The sequence below is a fragment of the Bufo bufo genome, chromosome 2 (genome assembly GCF_905171765.1).
Source record: "Bufo bufo chromosome 2, aBufBuf1.1, whole genome shotgun sequence".
Taxonomy (NCBI): domain Eukaryota; kingdom Metazoa; phylum Chordata; class Amphibia; order Anura; family Bufonidae; genus Bufo; species Bufo bufo.
The window spans coordinates 430,171,786-430,192,534 of NC_053390.1; the positions used below are offsets into that span (position 1 = coordinate 430,171,786).

Consider the following 20,749-nt stretch of genomic DNA (forward strand, 5'->3'; position numbering starts at 1 on the left):
TTCTTCTGAAATACTTTGTTCTTTACATAGTTGAATGTGCTGACAACAAAATCACCCAAAAATAAAAAAATGGAAATCAAATTTTTCAACCCATGGAGGTCTGGATTTGGAGTCACACTCAAAATTAAAGTGGAATAACACACTACAGGCTGATCCAACTTTGATGTAATGGCCTTAAAACAAGTCAAAATGAGGCTCAGTAGTGTGTGTGGCCTCCACGTGCCTGTATGACCTCCCTATAACGCCTGTGCATGCTCCTGATGAGGTGGCGGACGGTCTCCTGAGGGATCTCCTCCCAGACCTGGACTAAAGCATCTGCCAACTCCTGGACAGTCTGTGGTGCAACGTGACGTTGGTGGATAGAGCGAGACATGATGTCCCAGATGTGCTCAATTGGATTCAGGTCTGGGGAACGGGCAGGCCAGTCCATAGCATCAATGCCTTCGTCTTGCAGGAACTGCTGACACACTCCAGCCACATGAGGTCTAGCATTGTCTTGCATTAGGAACCCAGGGCCAACCGCACCAGCATATGGTCTCACAAGGGGTCTGAGGATCTCATCTCGGTACCTAATGGCAGTCAGGCTACCTCTGGCGAGCACATGGAGGGCTGTGCGGCCCTCCAAAGAAATGCCACCCCACACCATTACTGACCCAATGCCAAACCGGTCATGCTGGAGGATGTTGCAGGCAGCAGAACGTTCTCCACGGCGTCTCAAGACTCTGTCACATGTGCTCAGTGTGAACCTGCTTTCATCTATGAAGAGCACAGGGCGCCAGTGGCGAATTTGCCAATCTTGGTGTTCTCTGGCAAATGCCAAACGTCCTGCACGGTGTTGGGCTGTAAGCACAACCCCCACCTGTGGATGTCGGGCCCTCATATCACCCTCATAGTCTGTTTCTGACCGTTTGAGCAGACACATGCACATTTGTGGCCTGCTGGAGGTCATTTTGCAGGGCTCTGGCAGTGCTCCTCCTGTTCCCCCTTGCACAAAGGTGGAGGTAGCGGTCCTGCTGCTGGGTTGTTGCCCTCCTACGGCCTCCTCCACATCTCCTGATGTACTGGCCTGTCTCCTGGTAGCGCCTCCATGCTCTGGACACTACACTACGCTGACAGACACAGCAAACCTTCTTGCCCTAGCTCGCATTGATGTGCCATCCTGGATAAGCTGCACTACCTGAGCCACTTGTGTGGGTTGTAGACTCTGTCTCATGCTACCACTAGAGTGAAAGCACCGCCAGCATTCAAAAGTGACCAAAACATCAGCCAGGAAGCATAGGAACTGAGAAGAGGTCTGTGGTCACCACCTGCAGAACCACTCCTTTATTGGGGGTGTCTTGCTAATTGCCTATAATTTCCACCTATTGTCTATCCCATTTGCACAACAGCATGTGAAATTGATTGTCACTCAGTGTTGCTTCCTAAGTGGACAGTTTAATTTCACAGAGGTGTGATTGACTTGGAGTTACATTGTGTTGTTTAAGTGTTCCCTTTATTTTTTTGAGCAGTGTATATCCCCATAACAGTGTGCCACCCATATATATCCCCATAACAGTGTGCCACTCATGAGGACGAGTCAGATGGGAGCAGGAGGTCTATGGAGGATGTGACTGGCGAGGGTGGTAGTGGTGGAAGTAATTGGACCCGAGCCTATTTCTTAGGCCTCATGCACATGGCCGTTGTTTGGGTCCGCATCCGAGCCGCCGTTTTTGCAGCTCAGATGCGGACCCATTGACTTCAATGGGGCCGCAAAAGATGTGGACAGCACTCCGTGTACTGTCCGCATCCGTTGCTCCATTCCGTGGCCCCGCCAAAAAAATAGAACATGTCCTATTCTTGTCTGTTTTGCGGACAAGAATAGGCATTTCTACAATGGGCCGCCGTTCCCTTCCGCAAATTGCGGAAGGCACACAGGCGGCTTCCGTTTTTTACGGACTGCAAAAACAGAACTGTCGTGTGCATGAGGTCTTAATATGTGATTACTATGTCTGGTGCCTGTGTGAGAGGACTCATAATATTGTACCACAAGGCATTTCTAAAGAGAGTTTTCTGCATTCCACTCCTAAGTCTTGCTATGCCCAGAGATGTGCCACCTTCACAGTAATGCTCACATGCTCCCTTCACAGTGGTAATGCCCAGATGTGCCCCATTCACAGTAGTAATTCACAGATGTGCCCCTTTTACAGTGGTAATTCCCAGATGTTCCCCCTTTAGACGGGTAATGCCCAGATGTGCCCCCTTCACAGTAGTAATGCTCACGTGTGCCGCCTTCACGGTAAAAATGCCCAGATGTGCCCCTTCACAGAAAAAATGCCCAGATATTTGCCCCTTCACAGAAAAAATGCCCAGATATTTGCCCCTTCACAGTAGTAATGCTCACACATGCCCCCTCACAGTGTTTGCATTTCTTTCTGGCAAAGTTACCTGGTTCTGGCCCGCAAAATTTATACCATGTCTAGTGCGACCCTCAGCTGAAAAATGGTTGGGTACCACTGGTATATACTAATCAATTTGCCATAAATATCCCTTTAATTCCTCTACAAGGTTGGTAGTACTTTTATAGGCGACATGGAGATGACAGACTTCCTTTAAAGGGTTGTCTCATCTGAGACAAGGGGGGCATATTGCTAGGATATGCACCCATTGTCTTATAGGTGTGGGTTCCATACCTATATCGTGAACAGAGCCCTGCAAGGTGGTGGCTTGAGGACTCTGGTCCGGCCACCACCAAGCGCTCTGCCCGTAGAAGTGAATGGAAGAGCACCACGCATGACCGGCCACTGCTCTTATTCACTTCTATGGGTACAACGGCTTGGTTCGCTATTTTCACCAGCCCCATAGAAAATGAATGGAGGGCGGCTGCGTATACACAGTGTGCCCTCCAACACTTTCGGGGCTCCATTCTCGATATAGAAGCTGGTCCCAGCGGTGAGACCTGCACCTATAAGACAATGGCGGAATGCCCTCATTGTCTGTGATGAGACAACCCCTTTAACTTTTATAGGACCTGGCGATTTTCCGTTTTTGTTTTTCACTCCCTGTCTTCCCAGAGTCCTAACTTTTTTATTTTTCCATTTACATAGCCTTATGAGGGCTTATTGTTTGCAGGACAAGTGGTAATTTCTAATGGCGGGAAGCGGGAAAAGAATTCCAAATGGGGTGGAACTGGAAAAAAAAAATTATATTTTTTTTTATGGCAATCACTATGCGGTAAAATTGATCTGTTACCATTCTCCGGGTCAGTACGATTACAACGATACCATAGTTGTATAGTTTTTCTTGAGTTTTAATACAAAAAAAATGTAAAAAGAATTCTTTTTATTTAGTTATGTGTACGGAGCAGTGTGAAGGGTCATTCTTTGAAGTGTGTGACTTTTTGATCACTCTTTATAAAATTTGTCTGGGGAGTTGAAGTGACAAATAGCAAATTGGCTGTTTTTATTTTTTTCCGTCACGCCATTCACCGCATGGGATTAATACTGTTATATTTTAATAGTACGGGGGTTTTCGCATGTGGCGATGCCCATGATGTTTATTTTTTTAATTGTTTAATTATTTTTATTTTTGGGGAAAATGGGATGATTTTTAGATTTTTTTATTTTTGAAAACTTTTTTTTTTAAGTCACCCTGGGTGACTATAACAGGCAATCATTAAACTGTTCATTGTGTTCATTGATGACTATATAGCCACCATTGAACACTTAATTTTCAATATAATAATACAATGCTGCCACCTATTGCCTGTATTGGTATATTCCACTAATAGCTGCAGAAGCCTGCTTGAGGCTTTGGGCTACTAGCACAGCGTAGTTCCCTGATCTCAGCCAGAGAACGCTGTTACGGGAGCTTGTGGCCACCTCTGGGACCCGCACCTATCTCGTAAACTGAGCCGGAAAAGTGAAGGAGGCACACCGCACTTGCGCGGCCACAACTTCCATTCCCTTCAAAGGGGTCGAATTAAATAGCCGAGCCAGCGCTCAGCTTTTTTCGGCGGCCCCATGGAAATAAATAGAGGTCTGCTGTGTATGCGCAGTGCGCTCTCATTCACTTTGCCGGCTCAGTTTACAAGATAGGTGCAGGTCCCAGAGGTGGGAACGGCACCTACCAGACAATGGGGGGCATATAATATTGATATGCCCCCATTGTCTGACCTAAATTTAAAAAATGAAAGGCAGAAACTGGGGAAAAAATAAATAAATTAAAAAAAAAAGTCACCTGCCATTTCAGCTCCGCGGCTCCCATCTACAGTACACCATTTCAGGTCCTTGCTGGCTCGGCTATTTAATTCGACCGTGCTCTTGTATCACCTTTGTCTGCTGCCGTTAAGCTTAAAAACATACTTTTATTGATATGCAAATGAGCTTCTAGGTGCTATGGGGGCGTCTTTTCAGCACCTAGAGGCTCCGTCTACTCACTATTTCTGCCGCCCATCGCGTCCCTCCAGCCCGCCCCGCTCCTCTTGATTGACAGCCAAACTCGCTCCATCTCGGACGAATTCCCGCGCCTGCGCTTCTGTATTCGAACCGCTCCCTGCGCCGGCATCTTCACTGCGCCTGTGCCGATTACGGCGCAGGGAGTAGTCCGACAGTCACTGCGCCTAATACAGAAGTGCACAGCTCAGGCGTGGGAATTCGAGATGGAGCGAGGTTGGCTGTCAATCAAGAGGAGCGGGCTGGAGGGACGCGATGGGCGGCAGTAATAGTGAGTAGACGGAGCCTCTAGGTGCTGAAAAGACGCCCCCATAGCACCTAGAGGATCATTTGCATATCAATAAAAGTATGTTTTTAAGGTTAATGGCAGCAGACAAAGGTGATACAAGAACACTGTTAGGTAGTACAGACACTAGCAGATCGCTAGTGTCTGACAGCTAAATAGGTCAAAATGAGGTGGTAGAAAGCCTTTAAAACTCATCTACAGCAATGAAGATAAATGGCTGGGTTGTTATGGAAACCTGGTGTAAAACTGTGTGTATGAAGGACCTGCGAGCTTCAATTGGCTGATAAGGGTCATGTGACCAAGCTTCTATTGGCTAATGCATTTTTTTGGGAAAATCTCAGGAACGGTACATCCTAGAGAGCTGAGACCCGGTCTAAAACCTTCCCGGACACCTGATTTACCTGTGTGCCAACTTTTGTGATTGTACATGCGACGGTGCGGATTCCTTTAGCGGACACACACACTCAGCTTTATATATTAGATGCCAAAACTGCCGTTTACCTGCTCAAAAGTCCTATGTAATACTCAAAATAGCACCAATGAAAACTACAGCTTGTCCCACAAAAAAATGGATCTTTCACTGCAGCGACACAAAAAAATATTTTTAAAAAAAGTTTCCATTGTGCAAAAGAAGAAAAACGAAAAAACTAGGAGACCCGCAGAATAAAGCTATTGTGTCACTTATCCGTAAGGGGACATAGAAACCCACCTCAAAAAACAATGGCAGAACTGCTAAAAAATGAATAACAGGCCTTGAAGTACCCCAAAATGCTATAACCCATCCTGCAAAAAAATATTACAATATAAAAAAAGCCCTTGACAAAAAAAAATAAAAGTTCTGCCTTTGAATTTCACCCCATACATTGAAAAGCTGCAGCATACATTCACACCACATGGCAGTTTTCACGCTGGAGAAGATACAATAAAATCTCATCCACTTTGCTTTCCAGCTGCAAAAAAACAAAACAGAAAAAACAACGCAGCGTGCGTACTTGTGTGAACATGGCTTTATAGTGATGAATAGTTTCCCACCAGTGGATTCGCATTGTGAGCGTTGCTTTTATGGAAGATTACCCCAAAGAGTCCCATGTGGAGCATCATCACAGTCATGAGGATCGCAGTGTGCACTATGAGAGCATAATGTCCTATGTGGCAGTACTGCATGTGAATGGAGGTTCCCCCATGTCCTGAGCCCTACCCCATGAAGGTCGCCCCCCACTGGTGGTGCTGACCAGGGATTCCTTCTCCACCGGCGAGGGGCCGCGCTGTGCAGAATATCCGGTAGATGGTGCGGTTGTGATTGTGCGCAGTGAGCGCTGGGTGTCAGCTGTGCATCACCCACAGACAGGGGGAAGAGGAGGAGACCGACCACCCATCCCCCCGCCAGAGCGCCACGGCCCGGGGACACCACCGGAACCGGGGAAGGAGGGGCCCGGACCGCTGCTCAGCTCATGAGATCAGTTATCCGGATCTGTAGCGGACTGGAAGGAGGATGTTAAGCGCGGAGAGCCTGGACCGGGTGGATCTGTGTGAGAGTCTGTTGACGTGGGTAAGTGTGAAAGGACGGTCCCTTCCCCCACCGAGAGGCCCTGCACGGCCCTCGGCTGCCCTCATTCACATTCATGCGGTTCTTGTGCTAATAATCTTATTGTATAGGGGAGAAGCCCCTCCTGGGGATCTATAGGATGGGCTGGAGAAAGTGGTGGAGCTTCTTCCCCTAGATGGTAGCTTTTTACACTTCCCCCAAACAAGACCCAGGCATAAAGAGTGGCCCCCAAATCTTATTTTAGGTTTAGGGGCCATACACAATGGATTGTTTGTATAGTGGCATTGCGTCACTTTGTGTGATTCTCAGACCATAGCCATGGAGCGGATACAATCCTGGCATTTACCACCAGTGATACATGGTCCCATCGATGGGACCGCTATCCGTCATAAAGGATATCACATCAGTCTGATGGAGGTGTTAGTTATACCGACAGAGGTCATGGGGTATTAGCTGGCCGAACCCACCGACCATCTTATGTGTATGGGTGCGTCACCCATCTTATGTGTATGGGTGCGTCACGTGGGTTAAGCATTGGAGCGATTCGGTTTCAACATGCCTGATCTTTTTGTTTTTGGGCAATAAAAGGGGACGCCACAAAATGTAGTGCAATCTGTGTTTCATCCGTGTTTCACGGACCGTTAGGAAGAGATGCTTTGAAAATTATTTTTCAGTTGCACTGTGTCCATGAAACACAGACAGCAGAAAACGGACACATGGACCACACACGGATCCTTCACGGAGGCATCACTGATAATCTTTTCACACAAAGCACGGACCGATATCTGTCAGTCACTGATAGTTGTACATGGGCGAGGTGTTATCAGTGATTGATAGCATTCTCTGTGTAAGTGTGTATACATAGATAGCTGTCAGTCACTGATGTTGTACATGGGGGAGGTGTTATCAGTGATTGATAGCATTCTTTGTGTAAGTGTGTATACATAGATAGCTGTCAGTCACTGATGGCTGTACACAGGGAGGTGTTATCAGTGATTGATAGCATTCTCTGTGTAAGTGTGTATACATAGATAGCTGTCAGTCACTGATAGTTGTACACAGGGAGGTGTTATCAGTGAACAATAGCATTCTCTGTGTATACATAGATAGCTGTCAGTCACTGATAGCTGTACACAGGGGAGGTGTTATCAGTGATTGATAGCATTCTCTGTGTAAGTGTGTATACATAGATAGCTGTCAGTCACTGATGGCTGTACACAGGGAGGTGTTATCAGTGATTGATAGCATTCTCTGTGTAAGTGTGTATACATAGATAGCTGTCAGTCACTGATAGTTGTACACAGGGAGGTGTTATCAGTGATTGATAGCTTTCTCTGTGTAAGTGTGTATACATAGATAGCTGTCAGTCACTGATAGTTGTACACAGGGAGGTGTTATCAGTGATTGATAGCTTTCTCTGTGTAAGTGTGTATACATAGATAGCTGTCAGTCACTGATAGTTGTACACAGGGAGGTGTTGTCAGTGATTGATAGCTTTCTCTGTGTAAGTGTGTATACATAGATAGCTGTCAGTCACTGATAGTTGTACACAGGGAGGTGTTATCAGTGATTGATAGCTTTCTCTGTGTAAGTGTGTATATATAGATAGCTGTCAGTCACTGATAGTTGTACACAGGGGAGGTGTATCAGTGATTGATAGCATTCTCTGTGTAAGTGTGTATATATAGATAGGTGTCAGTCACTGATAGTTGTACACAGGGGAGGTGTTATCAGTAATTGATAGCATTCTCTGTGTAACTGTGTATACATAGATAGCTGTCAGTCTCTGATAGCTGTACACAGGGGAGGTGTGATCAGTGATTGATAGCATTCTCCGTGTATGTGTATACATAGATAGCTGTCAGTCACTGATAGCTGTACACAGGGAGGTGTTATCAGTGATTGATAGTATTCTCTGTGTAAGTGTATATACATAAATAGCTGTCAGTCACTGATAGCTGTACACAGGGGAGGTGTGATCAGTGATTGATAGTATTCTCTGTGTGTGTATACATAGATAGCTGTCAGTCACTGATAGCTGTACACAGGGAGGTGTTATCAGTGATTGATAGTATTCTCTGTGTAAGTGTATATACATAAATAGCTGTCAGTCACTGATAGCTGTACACAGGGGAGGTGTGATCAGTGATTGATAGTATTCTCTGTGTGTGTATACATAGATAGCTGTCAGTCACTGATAGCTGTACACAGGGGAGGTGTTATCAGTGATTGATAGCATTCTCTGTGTAAGTGGGAAAATAGCTATATATATATATATATATATATATATATATATATATATATATATATATAGCTGTCACTGACATCTGTACACAGGAGAGGTGTTATCAGTGATTGATAGCAGTCTCTGTGTAAGTGTGTATATATAGATAGGGGCCAGTCACTGATGGATGTACATGGGTGAGGTGTTATCAGTGACTGATAGCATTCTCTGTGTAAGTATGTTACATAGATAGCTGTCAGTCACTGATAGTTGTACACAGGGGAGGTGTTATCAGTGATTGATAGCATTCTCTGTGTAAGTGTGTATACATAGATGTCAGTCACTGATAGTTGTACATGTGGAGGTGTTATCAGTGATTGATAGCATTCTCTGTGTAAGTGTGTATACATAGATGTCAGTCACTGATAGCTGTACACGGGAGCAGACTTAAATGGGTAGTCTGGTTGTTTCAAGTTATCCCCTATTCTGTGGATAGGGGATAACTATTAGATCAGTTGTGGTCCTATCGCTGGGCATGAGCGACCGGCTGCTCTGTTTATTTCAGGGGTTACAGGCCCCCCATTCTTGTGATCGTGGGGGGTCCCAGCAGTACTTATCCTGTGTATAGGGGATAACTTTAAACAATCGGAATACCACTTTAAGTTCTGAAAGAGCTTCTGAAAGAGCAGAGGTTTAAATGTATAAGTTTCATGTTTTCCAGTAAACTGTACATCAATCTGCTTGGCTCCTCCAGCTCTATAACGCACTGCCTGCAGATGGCTCTGCATTTTAAGATGACAGGTCCTCTTTAAGCTGCTGCCAGGGGGTTTGTGTTATTCTTATGGGGAGTCCGCAGAGAAATCTAATGTGTATGACCCTACACCTTCAATATCAGTCTGACAAACCGTTCCCTCCAGCGGCCCCATATACATGCATGCTCGGTTCGGCTGTTTTCAGTGGATAGAGCGGAGAAAGCCCCTGCCAGACACCTCTGGTGTTAGCTTATCTCCTGCCAGAATTCATCTTGCCCTACCCTTCGTTCCCCAGACATCTGTTAGGGGAGTCTAAGGAATCAATGATCTAATGGTTGGGGGTCTTTACCGTATGTAAACATGCAAAATGATGGGAGGTGGGGGCTTCCTTTGTTGTATGTAAATATGGCTGGTTCCTCTCTAAAATTTGACTTTCATCGTATATATAATTAATATCTAAATGGCCTGAGAAAAGGTTCTGATTGGATTAACCTAATGTTTCCTATGATTTAATCAGAACACCGGGCCCTTCTGTGGCTCAACTGGATCACCGGAGGGCACTAAGGTAGTGGAGATCCCGATGTTTAGCTCTGTGACATGGACACTTATATTGGGGTGGGGTTTGCACATTTATTGCATAGTGTATAGTAGGGCTGAAACGATTACTCGAGTAATTCGCCCCAAACAAATCCTCGATCCGTTTGTGTCATGTGACCACGGAGTGGGAGTGAAGCACTTGCTATTACTCGCCTCTCCGTGGTCACCCGCCGGCCCGCACCGCGCTGCACTGTATCTTGACACATCATCAGGTTATAGTGCACGTAAGCGCTCACTGTGACCCGACGCTGTGTGACGTCAGGGCGACAGTGCGTCGCACGGAGAAGAAGATGAAGGAGCTGTGGAGCGCGCGCCCCTACAGGAAAGGTAAGTACTTGCGATGGGGACATGGCTAGGAGGGGGAGATGGTGGCACTGGGGGGGGGGGGGCAGCTGGTGGCACTGGGGGGGCAGCTGATGGCACTAGGGGGGGGTAAGCTGATGAGTTTTTATAAAGAAAAACGTTCTTTTAATTAGTTTTTTGTTATTAGATTAATCGTTGGATTAATTGATTAGATTACTCGATTACAAAATGAGTCGATAGCTGCAGCCCTAGTGTATAGGACTTTTACCCATTCTAAGTGCAGTATTAAAGCGGTTGTCCTAGTGTTTTATACTGATGACTTCAGGAATATGTCATGAGTATCTGATGGTGGGGGTCTTACTCCTGACACCCTGCCAATCATCGGCTTGAAGAGGCCATGGAGCTCCTGTGAGCACTGCGCCCTCTTCCTAGGCCAGTGAGGTCCCGCACGGCCTAGGTTCAGCTCAGTCCATGTCAAGTGAATTGAGCTGCAGTACCAAGCATCGCCTCAATACAATGGATGGCACTGTGCTTTGTAAGTTGTGAGGAGGCCACAGCACTCACCGCAGCTCTGCAGCCTTGGGGGCGGAGTCTGACCTCCAGCAATCACATTCTGATGACCTATCCTGAGCGAATCGGTCTTCAGTGTTAAACACTCGGGAAGCCCCTTTAAGACAGTATGGATTATTTCCACGTGTAGAAGCCCGAGCTCTAAGCAACTGTTCAAATCTGAATTGGGCCTCATGCACATGACCCGATCTGTTTTGTGGTCCCACACTTTTCCTTCCTGCCCCACTGTGAAAATACCTATTCCTGTCTGTAAAATGGACTAGAATAGGACACTTTCTATTTTTTTTTTTTTTTTTTTTGTGGGTCAGCACATGGATGACATCCGTGTGCTCTCTACGTTTTTTGCGGTCCCATAGAAATGTGGATCAGACGCGGACTGTAAATAGTCGTGTACATGAGGCTTTATAGGAATATGGATGGGATTAGTCCTGTGTACAAGTGAAGGGTCACCCAAGGTCAGCCTCACAATTCCTACTTGTTTTATGCGGTATATTGTATGGAGAGACGGTTATTTTGCATACAATAAAGAGAGGAGATAAAGCCACGTCAGTAATGCAGAAGACCCCCACCATTGTGCCGGTGTGCATGTGACTGTGTACCCAGTGATGAGGGATGTGTCCGCCTCGTCACGGCCTCTTTGTCTGACTCCGAGCAGTCTGGATCTGTCTCCTATTGTTACATCATCATATGAATATCTGCCCTGAAGCTTTTCTTTCAGATCCACCGCTTACAGTGAACTATTCATTTCTGGGGGCTTCTACCATGCACTGATGTAGCAGAGCTGACTCTTTGTACACTGTGATGCAGTATATGGATAGGATTGAGATAATGTAGTCCTGTGTCAGTTATTCGCCTGCAGTTTAGGGGCAGAAGTTTTAAAGATTACCCTCCTGATCGCGGCAGTGTTTTATTGCTGTTTGTCCTGTTCACACACTGCGGCACAGGCAGTGTTTGCTACAGCTGGCCATACATTTTAGGCTTCACGCACACGACTGCGTCCGTATTTCGGTCTGGAAAATATGGAAACCGTCAGTAGAAATTACTATTCTTGTCTGCAACAAAGACCAGAATAGGACATGTTCTATAATTTGTGGAACGGCCACAGATCCGTAAGAATACGGATGGCACACGTAGATGAATGGGTGAAAAAATAGCACATGGAAATACATAGGTCAGAATATACGGCGAACACACGGAAATGAATGGTTAGAAAATAACGATAGCACATGGTAATGAATGGATCAGAAAATACGGAGAGCACACGGAAATGAATGGGTCAGAAAATACGGAGAGCACACGGAAATGAATGGGTCAGAAAATACGGAGAGCACGCGGAAATGAATGGGTCAGAAAATACGGAGAGCACGCGGAAATGAATGGGTCAGAAAATACGGAGAGCACGCGGAAATGAATGGGTCAGAAAATACGGAGAGCACGCGGAAATGAATGGGTCAGAAAATACGGAGAGCACGCGGAAATGAATGGGTCAGAAAATACGGAGAGCACGCGGAAATAAATGGGTCAGAAAATACGGAGAGCACACAGATGAAGAATATGGTGGTGTCCTTGAGGTCCCAGACGCGGATCTACAAAGCTGGGAGGACCAGCCGACCATTCAGTGTGTATGACATTCTAACGTTCGTTCGGTGCATGTGGGGGTGTCGGCCAAGTTGATTTTCGGTATGCCTGATCCTTAATTCTCAAGGGACTGTCACGTTGTCTGGTAAAGGCCACCATACATGAGGGGGTGCTCCCCTTCTCTCCACGTCAGACGATGTTTGGTCGAAATTAAAATTTGTATCCCGATCCTTTTGCTGTCCCCATTGACGACATCTACATGCTAGCGTCTTGATGAAATCCACAGGCTTTGTTGAAAAGATATTACACCGCGTAGCACAACACCGCATTCCTGACCTACGCGTTTCAAACCCTGTGGTTCTTAAACATGGCCCCTAATATGTGTATGGGGACGTGGGGAAACAGATCTTTTTTACTCCACTCGCCATTCAGAACGCATGTTCACTCGGTTGGACCAAGGTTGTATGTGTATGGAGAGGTTGTTGGGATTTGCTGTTCACAAGATCAAAGGGGTTGTTCATCTTTTTGGGGTCAATTTGGGCAGATTCTCCTCCTAGCCACACCTGCAAAAGGAAGCATAAGTATGCTTCTCACCACTGGGTCCCGAATCCTTGGCTGCCCCGCTCCAGCGGTGACCAGCCACCCTTGTGTCATGTCATTTGGTCACGTGATGGGAGGGGGTCAGTCATTGGCTGCAGTGGAAAGGAGCCAGGACCCAGAGGCGGGGAGCAGGTAAGTATGCTTCCCTTTGCAGGTCTGCCCAGGAGGGGGGGTCTGCCAAACTCCCTTCCAAAAGGTCATCAACCCCTTCATCTTTTATTTTGTTGGTTTAAATGTGAAGGACATGTACAAACGGCTATTATCCGGCCCCACTTACGTTATTAGGGCCGGCGTGCATATAATGCTTTCCGTTTTTTTTTTTGAGTGTAAGGCGAGGGCTATATGACGACGAGACACCGTGTATGGCCAAAGATCACAGTGATACAATGAAAGGGAGTGTGGCTGTGATACACAAATCACTAGAAATCCAAACCTGCAGGGTTCCTGGCAACTTGTGGGTCACCGCGCCAACACGTTCTCTTTCATTGCGCCGCTATATAGCACTGTGATTCTTGGCCGATCACTGTGTCTCACAGTCACATTGCCGTGAGCACTAGCCTTACTGATTCCAGCGGGTGCCTGCTAATATTTTAGAAATGAGCACTTGCTGACTGTTTCCAGTACATCAGCTGATTTCAGGAAGGCGCTGTTAAATGGTCCATTCACACATCCGTGTGTGTGTGTTTTGCAGATCCGCAAAACACGGACGCCGGCAATGTGCGTTTGCGGACCGCACATTGCCGGCACTAATAGAATATGCCTATTCTTGTCCGCTATTGTGGACAAGAATAGGACATGTTCTTTTTTTTTTTTTTTCGGGATTGGAATTGCAGACCCGGAAGTGCGGCCCCATAGAAATGAATGGGTCTGCAATTCCGTTCCGCAAAACGAAATTGCGGACGTGTGAATGGGCCCAAAGTGTAAGGCCTCATGCCCATGGCTATACTACAGTCCTCATAGTTGGTCACCAGTGTCTCTGATTTCAAATCGAATCTGACAGATATAAAAATTGGGGGAGGCTCCATGGGGAACTTTATTATGGAGGCATTCTCCCCTACAGACGGCATCGTTGTCATACAGTACCATATGGCAGCCCGCAGGGTCACGAAGTCTCTCAGTGCGGCTATGATGTATGCCATATCCGCAGGATCAGATTGCTGGGGGTCCAGCCACCACCCCAGAAATGCATGCAGTGGCAGGCGCTCCATTTGATCTCTATGGGACTGTCCGAGATGGTGGAGTACAGTCCGTGGCTATTTCCAGCTGTCCCATAGAGCTGAAAGGAACGGCAGTGCACATACCCGAGCTGCCGTGCATTCATTCAAAGAGGGATGTAGAGGTATCTCCTAGAGAGAATCGCCTCACTAGTGCAGCGGTTGGGATAGTTTCTGCCCCTTCCAGTAGGTGGCCCTAGCGAGACAATTCCTTCTCTGGTAGGTGGCTCTGTACGGTGGTCGTGCTGACTGTAATGGGCGGAGGAGGCATTACCTATTGTAAAGAGGATGCAGAGTCGGAGCAGTGTGCCAGTGCGCTGTAGGTTAGGCGGAGTAGCTGGCTTTCACCCAGTAGACCAGTCTAACTGCTGGAGAGGCTTTCATCAGTACCCATGTAAATTCCACAGCTCCAGGGTTGACAAGGACCTATCGCTGAATGTGTGTAATAAAGAAACACATTTTTCCAAATTATTTTTTACAAATAATTCTCCATTGAAAATTACGTGAATCCAATGACCTGATTCGCCACCCAAGAGTCCGAAATTCTTACCAGCACGCTCGGCAGCTTTCCACATCCTCCTAGGACAGGTATGCTCAACCTGCGGCCCTCCAGCTGTTGTAAAACTGCAACTCCCGCAATGCCCTGCTGTAGGCTGTTCGGGCATGCTGGGAGTTGTAGTTTTGCAACAGCTAGAGGGCCGCAGGTTGAGCATGCCTGCCCTATGGCAACATTCAGCCTAAAGCCTCATTCACACGTCAGTGATAAGGTATAAGGGAAGGATCTGCGGTTGCAACGCAGCTGTGCTCCAATCGGTATCACATGGCTGTATGAGCCGCAACGGGCTCTAATTGAAACTAATTAGGATTGCACTGATCAGTCGGTTTGCGTTATTAAAGGGGTTTTCCCATGACAAACCAGCCCCTGGATCTGAATACTTTTGTAATTGCATGTAATGAAAAAATTAGCATAGCCACTGAGTTTTTCAATAACATGTATCAGTATAGCGCCACCTGCTGTTTATTCTTTTTCTTATTTCTTTGTTCTGCTCACTGAGATGGCCACACATGCTCTGTTTCATCCTTCAACTGCCTCCTGAGCTGTGATAGGTAGAGCTGAGACACGCCCCCTTAGCTGCAGCAGAAAGGACACTCCCCTTGATATAAATCTAGCAGAACAATGAATGTGGAGATCTGTGGATCCATGTGTGGTACAGGACTGGTTCTAGCTTTGTTAGGCTACATGCACACGACCGTGCCATTTTTTTGCGGTTCGCAAACTGCGGATCCGCAAAAATCGAAAGCCGTCAGTGTGCCTTACGCAATTTGCGGAACGGAACGGGCGGCCGTCAATATAAATGCCTATTCTTGTCCGCAAAGCGCGGACAAGAATAGGACATGTTATATTTTTTTAGCGAGGCCGCGGAACGGAGCAACAGATGTGGACAGCACAGTGCTGTCTGCATATTTTGCGGCCCTATTGAAGTGAATGGGCCTGCATCTGAGCCGCCAAAACGGCGGCTCGGATGCGGACCCAAACAACGGCCGTGTGCATGAGGCCTAGAAAGAGATTGTCATGTGTTATATGATATCTTATTTTCAATTTTAACATTAATCATGGGATAACCCCTTTAATGCCTCACTCACACAGTCAGTGTTCGGTCAGTGATTTCCATCAGTGATTTTGAGCCAAAACCAGGTGCGGCTCTAAACACAGAACAGGTGCAGATCTTTCCCTTATACCTTATGTCTGTGGAGGTTCCAACCCTGGTTTTGGCTCACAATCACTGCAATACCACACAACCATTAACAATACAGACTGACTAAACAGTGCTGTCCTTATTAGTTTACTTAGATCCCGCTGTGGCTTCTGGGATTCGCGTCCCCACCTATCCCTTGGTTGAACTTGATAGACTTACGTCTTTTTTTCAACCGTATTAAGGGCTGTTTCTTTCCTGATCTGTTCCGTTTTTTGCGGAACAGATCTGGACCAGATCTGCACCCATTAATTTTCAATGGGTCCTGAAAAAAATCGGACAGCTCAATGTCAGATTTTTTTTTCAGGACCCATTGAAAATGAATGGGTCCAGATCTGGTCCAGATCTGTTCCACAAAAAACGGAACAGATCAGGAAAGAAACAACGGACGTGTGAATGGACCCTAACTATGTAACTACTCAAGTGCAGCCGAGTCGCAACCACAACACGACCACAACGTGTGGCCTTACCCTGAGAATGTGGGATCTCTCTGCTATGTGTAAAGCTCTGTCTGCAGAGGACCGCTGTCACTTCTCGTGACTTGTCTGTTTTAGTAACTATGAGTATTCCCCATGTAATAACAGTTCTGGAGCATCTATTCTTATTACTCCAAGTTGTCTCATTCCTTTATAATTCCTACTACAAAGTTAGAAATGAATTACTAGCAGTTTGCAGTGAAGGTCCAGATGGGCGTTACCAGTTGGAGGTGTGTTCCTGCACAGTCTGACATTATCTAATCAGTTCCTCCAGTATCAGACTGTGCAGGGACACAACCCCAACTGGTAACACCCATCTGGACCTTCACTGCAAACTGCTAGTAATTGCACACGCCCATATTTTTGTTCCATGTCCGATCTGCATGTTTTGCAGATCGCACACGGATCCGCTAGTTTCTATGGGTCTGCAAAAAAACCCCAGACAGGACACGGATGTCATCCGTGTGCTGTCTGCATCCGTGCTGCCGGGCCACAAATTATAGAACCTGGCCTATTCTTGTCTGTTTTGAGGGCAAGAATAGGCTTTTTTACAGTGCGTCCTGTGAAAATTGCAGGAAGCACATGGACCGCATCCGTATTTTGTGGATCCATGATTTGCAGATCGCAAGTCGGATATGGTCATGTGCAGGAGGCCTAAGTGTGCTTTTACGCTACATCTTCTTAGATAAAACGCATCATTTTTCCCGGCAATTTTTGTGGCATTTTCATTGTGTTTTTGCTGTGAAAAATGCAGTGGCCAGATGTTACATGTTGGCCTAAAACTTTATTCTTTTTGCATGGTGTCGAATTGTTGTGCCCCTAAAAAATACCAACCTCAAAATTGAAAGAAAATAGTGTGCCTACCATAGTCGCAACCGTGTCCGTCTTGAGGTCCACAAACCACGGAGCCGCAAAATACGTTTATCTCTCACTCCCATGCGTACAAATGACTATTCTTGTCTGCAGTACAGGCTAGATAGGACGTGTTCTATCAATTGCAGAAGTGACACACGGATGCAGAGAGAAAACGGATGACATCAGTGCGCTGTCCGTATTTTTTGTGGACCTATAGAAATGAATGGGTTTGAGAAATGTGCAAAAAAATTCTGCTTAGGCACGGATGCAAAATACAGTCGTGTGCATGAGGCCTAAGAGGAATTTTGATATTGATGGTCTATCCTCAGTATAGGAAATGAATACCAGAACAGAGGGGGTTTGATAGCCCCCCTCCCCCATCCCACGGATAGCCCTTTAGTATCAAAATCCAACTTACTGCTGTGCTAAATGCTGTGGATTTTGCCGCAGTCCATTGTAGTAAAATGCGTCACATGCGTCTTAGTTAGGGCTCATGCCCGCGAACGTAAGGGCTCCGTGCCCATGCTGCAAACCACAAATAGCGGTCCGCAATGCACGGGCACTGGCTGCAGACCCAATGACTTGAATAGGTCCACAAACCACAAGATATGGCAAAAGATAGAACATGTCTTATCTTTTGCGGTGCAGAGGCACGGACCTGAAAGCCCACGGAATCGCTTCGTAGTGTTTCCATGGGCTTCCGATCCATGCCTCCGCCCCGCAAAAGATTGAACATGTCCTATGTTCGGCCGTATCTTGCAGATCGCGGACACATTTAAGTGGGTGTGCATACGGCCCTTATCTTCGTGTGCATGAACCCTAAGTTGGGTCTTTGGCCTGTCTATGTGCCACCATATGACCGCTATGAGCCGGTGTAGAAATTGGCTGTCATTTACACTACTTTTGATAAATCTGTTGGCCCCCTCGGGCGGCAGAATCTCTCCAAGTGTCACAAATGTTAACACAAAAAAAAAAACGTGTTTCAAAATGCGCAGCTGTTTGTACGTCTGGAAACTGGAGCACAGACCATGAATTTTTCACAGGAAGGTTTCTCCCGTTGCCGCGCTGTCGCGGTGGTTTTACAGGAAGCCAGTTCATTGTTTCGTGCTACAAGCTTTAATTATTGGCTGACATTTCGGAGAGGAAAAGATGACTAAGAGTTCCCCCAGTCTTAAAATACACGGCGAGCACATCAGGAAACCCATGTGCAAAACCCCTCTTCTTATGAGGGGATGATTGGGGGTTTTAGGAAACAAACGCTCCCCACAGGCATTTTCTGCCACTTTCACTAAATTAGGGAATGGAGTGGCGAGCCATTCCTCACGTCTCTTACCTGAATTTTCAGGAGGAGTCATAATTGAAGAGTTGCAGCTCTCTTCAGTTAGGCCTCATGCACTCGACCCCCTCTGTATTATGGTGTGCACTGCGCCGTTTTCTCACTCCCGTCAGTAGAACTGGCTACCACAGTGCTGACACAAATAGGATGTGTTCTATCATTTGTGGAACGCCCGTACAGATACAATATCATTTTTTAAAAAATTTTAATTTTATTTTATTGGGGACCAATAGAAAAAAATAGTCCATGTGCTGACCACAAAAAATGCAGCTTGCACACAGATAGCCTTAAAGGGGTTGTCCAGGTTCAGAGCTGAACCCGGACATACCCTTATTTTCACCCAGGCAGCCCCCCTGAGGCTAGCTCCCTTGCCCTGCGCTAAATCGTGCCGGGCACGGGCTCTTTTGTTTATCATAACACACTGGTGGGCTTTAGCGCCGGTGACTTCACCGGGCTTCCTGGCAGCCCTATGGAGAGCCCCGGTACGTCACCGGATCTCCAAAAAATGCCTTTGCCCTGCACGATTTAGCGCAGGGCAAAGGAGAGCATCGGAGCATGAACTGCTCCAATGCTCCTGTCAGGGGGGCTGCCGGGGTGAAAATGGAGGAATGTCCGGGTTCAGCTCTGAACCCGGACAACCCCTTTACGGCTGTATTAGAGAGCCACATCAGGCAGGCGATTGTCGGGAGGAAAGCTTGTCTGCTCGTCAGCGGAGGAGACCACTGCTATTACATTCAGCGATCTCCTCCTCAGTATAGGGAGGAGCGATTGTTAAGCCCATCTCTCTACCCTATACTACATCATTGTTTGCTCGAAGCAGATTGTGATTACACCGCGCGATCCTGCCGCCAGCAAGCTGAAAAACCTGGATTGCCTGATGAACGAGCGTCCTACTAGCATCTAGTAGGAATATAACAACATATAGTAATAAGAATAGATGCTACAGAACTATTGTTACATGGGGGAATGCAAGTGGTTGCTCAAACGGACATGTCAGGAGAGGTTTTTCATCAATAGGATATACCGTAACTGTGTGATCACTGAGGCCCCAGCGCTCTTCTGCTCTACGACATGGACACCTTATTAGGGAACTATGTAAAGTCTTCCTTTACCAAACCTCTAATGGGAGGTTGTTAAGGCGAATCCTCCGTACCCCATATTTGCCTCCCTAAATGTGTAAGAGCTTACGAAGACCCTGCAGTTTATGTGCTGCCAGTGCTGAAAACTGACAGAAGTCCTCCCCTCTATCTAACAGCACATCTGTGTTTACCACTGAGGAGATTGAACTGCAAAATTCAGCACGGACAGTAAAGCCTCATGCAGACGTCCGTGAGATACCGGACTGGCACTGCAGGAGTGCACGGTGTCATAGCAACCAATGACGCCGTGCGTTCCTGCAATGCCAGTCCGGTATCTCACGGACCGTGTTCCACGGACGTCTGCATGAGTCTTAAAGGTGGATTTAGACGGCTAGATAATTGGGCAGATTACGGTCGTTCTGGGCAATCTGCGAAACGCACGTTCATCGGGTCAAATGATCATTTCTGGGCAGCAGATGGTGGTGTCTAAATAACGATCTGCTGCCCATAAACAATGCAGATGTATGAGGCTGAGCGATTGCAATAGTGACCCCTCGTCCTCATACTGTGGAGGTGATTGCTTCATGTAAATGCAGAGCTTCACCTCCACTGAACAAGCAGCCGACTGTCGGGAAGGAATACTCTCTTCCCGTCAGTCTACTGCTCGTCTGCCTGTGTAAATCCACCTTTGGCATACAGGAACATAGTACACCTACTGTCAGCGCTGAACGCTGCACTTTTCTCCCTATTCCCAGCGCTAAGCAGAGACACGAGGGGAAGGAGCACTCAGCGGTAACAGCAGATAAACTGCAGGGTCACATTAGTCTTAGGAAACTCAGTACACATTTGGCAAGGCAAGGACTGAGAGAGGGATACCAGAGGCAGGCTGAGAAACCTTTGCATCATACAGTTATCCTGCATCTTAGTAGTCAGTACAACGCTGAAGTTGGATTCTCTTTAGCAGCACTCAGTTGCAGTGTTCTAATCACAAGTTAACATATTCCCTATTGAAACACAGGAAATAGGGTAAAAACGCTCACTGGCCCTACATATTAAACAAATGAAATGATAGTTACATTTTAAGACCAAAAACACAAATTTAAAGTGCATAGGTATTCTCCCCCTGAAAGTCAGTACTTTGTCGAGCCA

General features: G+C 46.7%; 1 protein-coding gene across 4 annotated transcripts in view; it reads left to right on the forward strand.

Moving 5' to 3' along the window:
* The first annotated feature begins 6,038 nt into the window (after window positions 1-6,038).
* The window catches only part of HOOK3 (hook microtubule tethering protein 3), a 117,607-nt gene continuing 102,896 nt past the window's right edge, over window positions 6,039-20,749 (forward strand). For 2 of the 4 annotated variants that reach the window (XM_040417396.1, XM_040417397.1), the window contains exon 1: window positions 6,039-6,265. In XM_040417396.1, coding sequence (XP_040273330.1) covers window positions 6,209-6,265 — 57 coding nt within the window. In that variant the 5' untranslated portion in view covers window positions 6,039-6,208. The remainder of the gene's footprint in view (window positions 6,266-20,749) is intronic. The other 2 variants (XM_040417398.1, XM_040417399.1) reach the window with 2 other exon arrangements.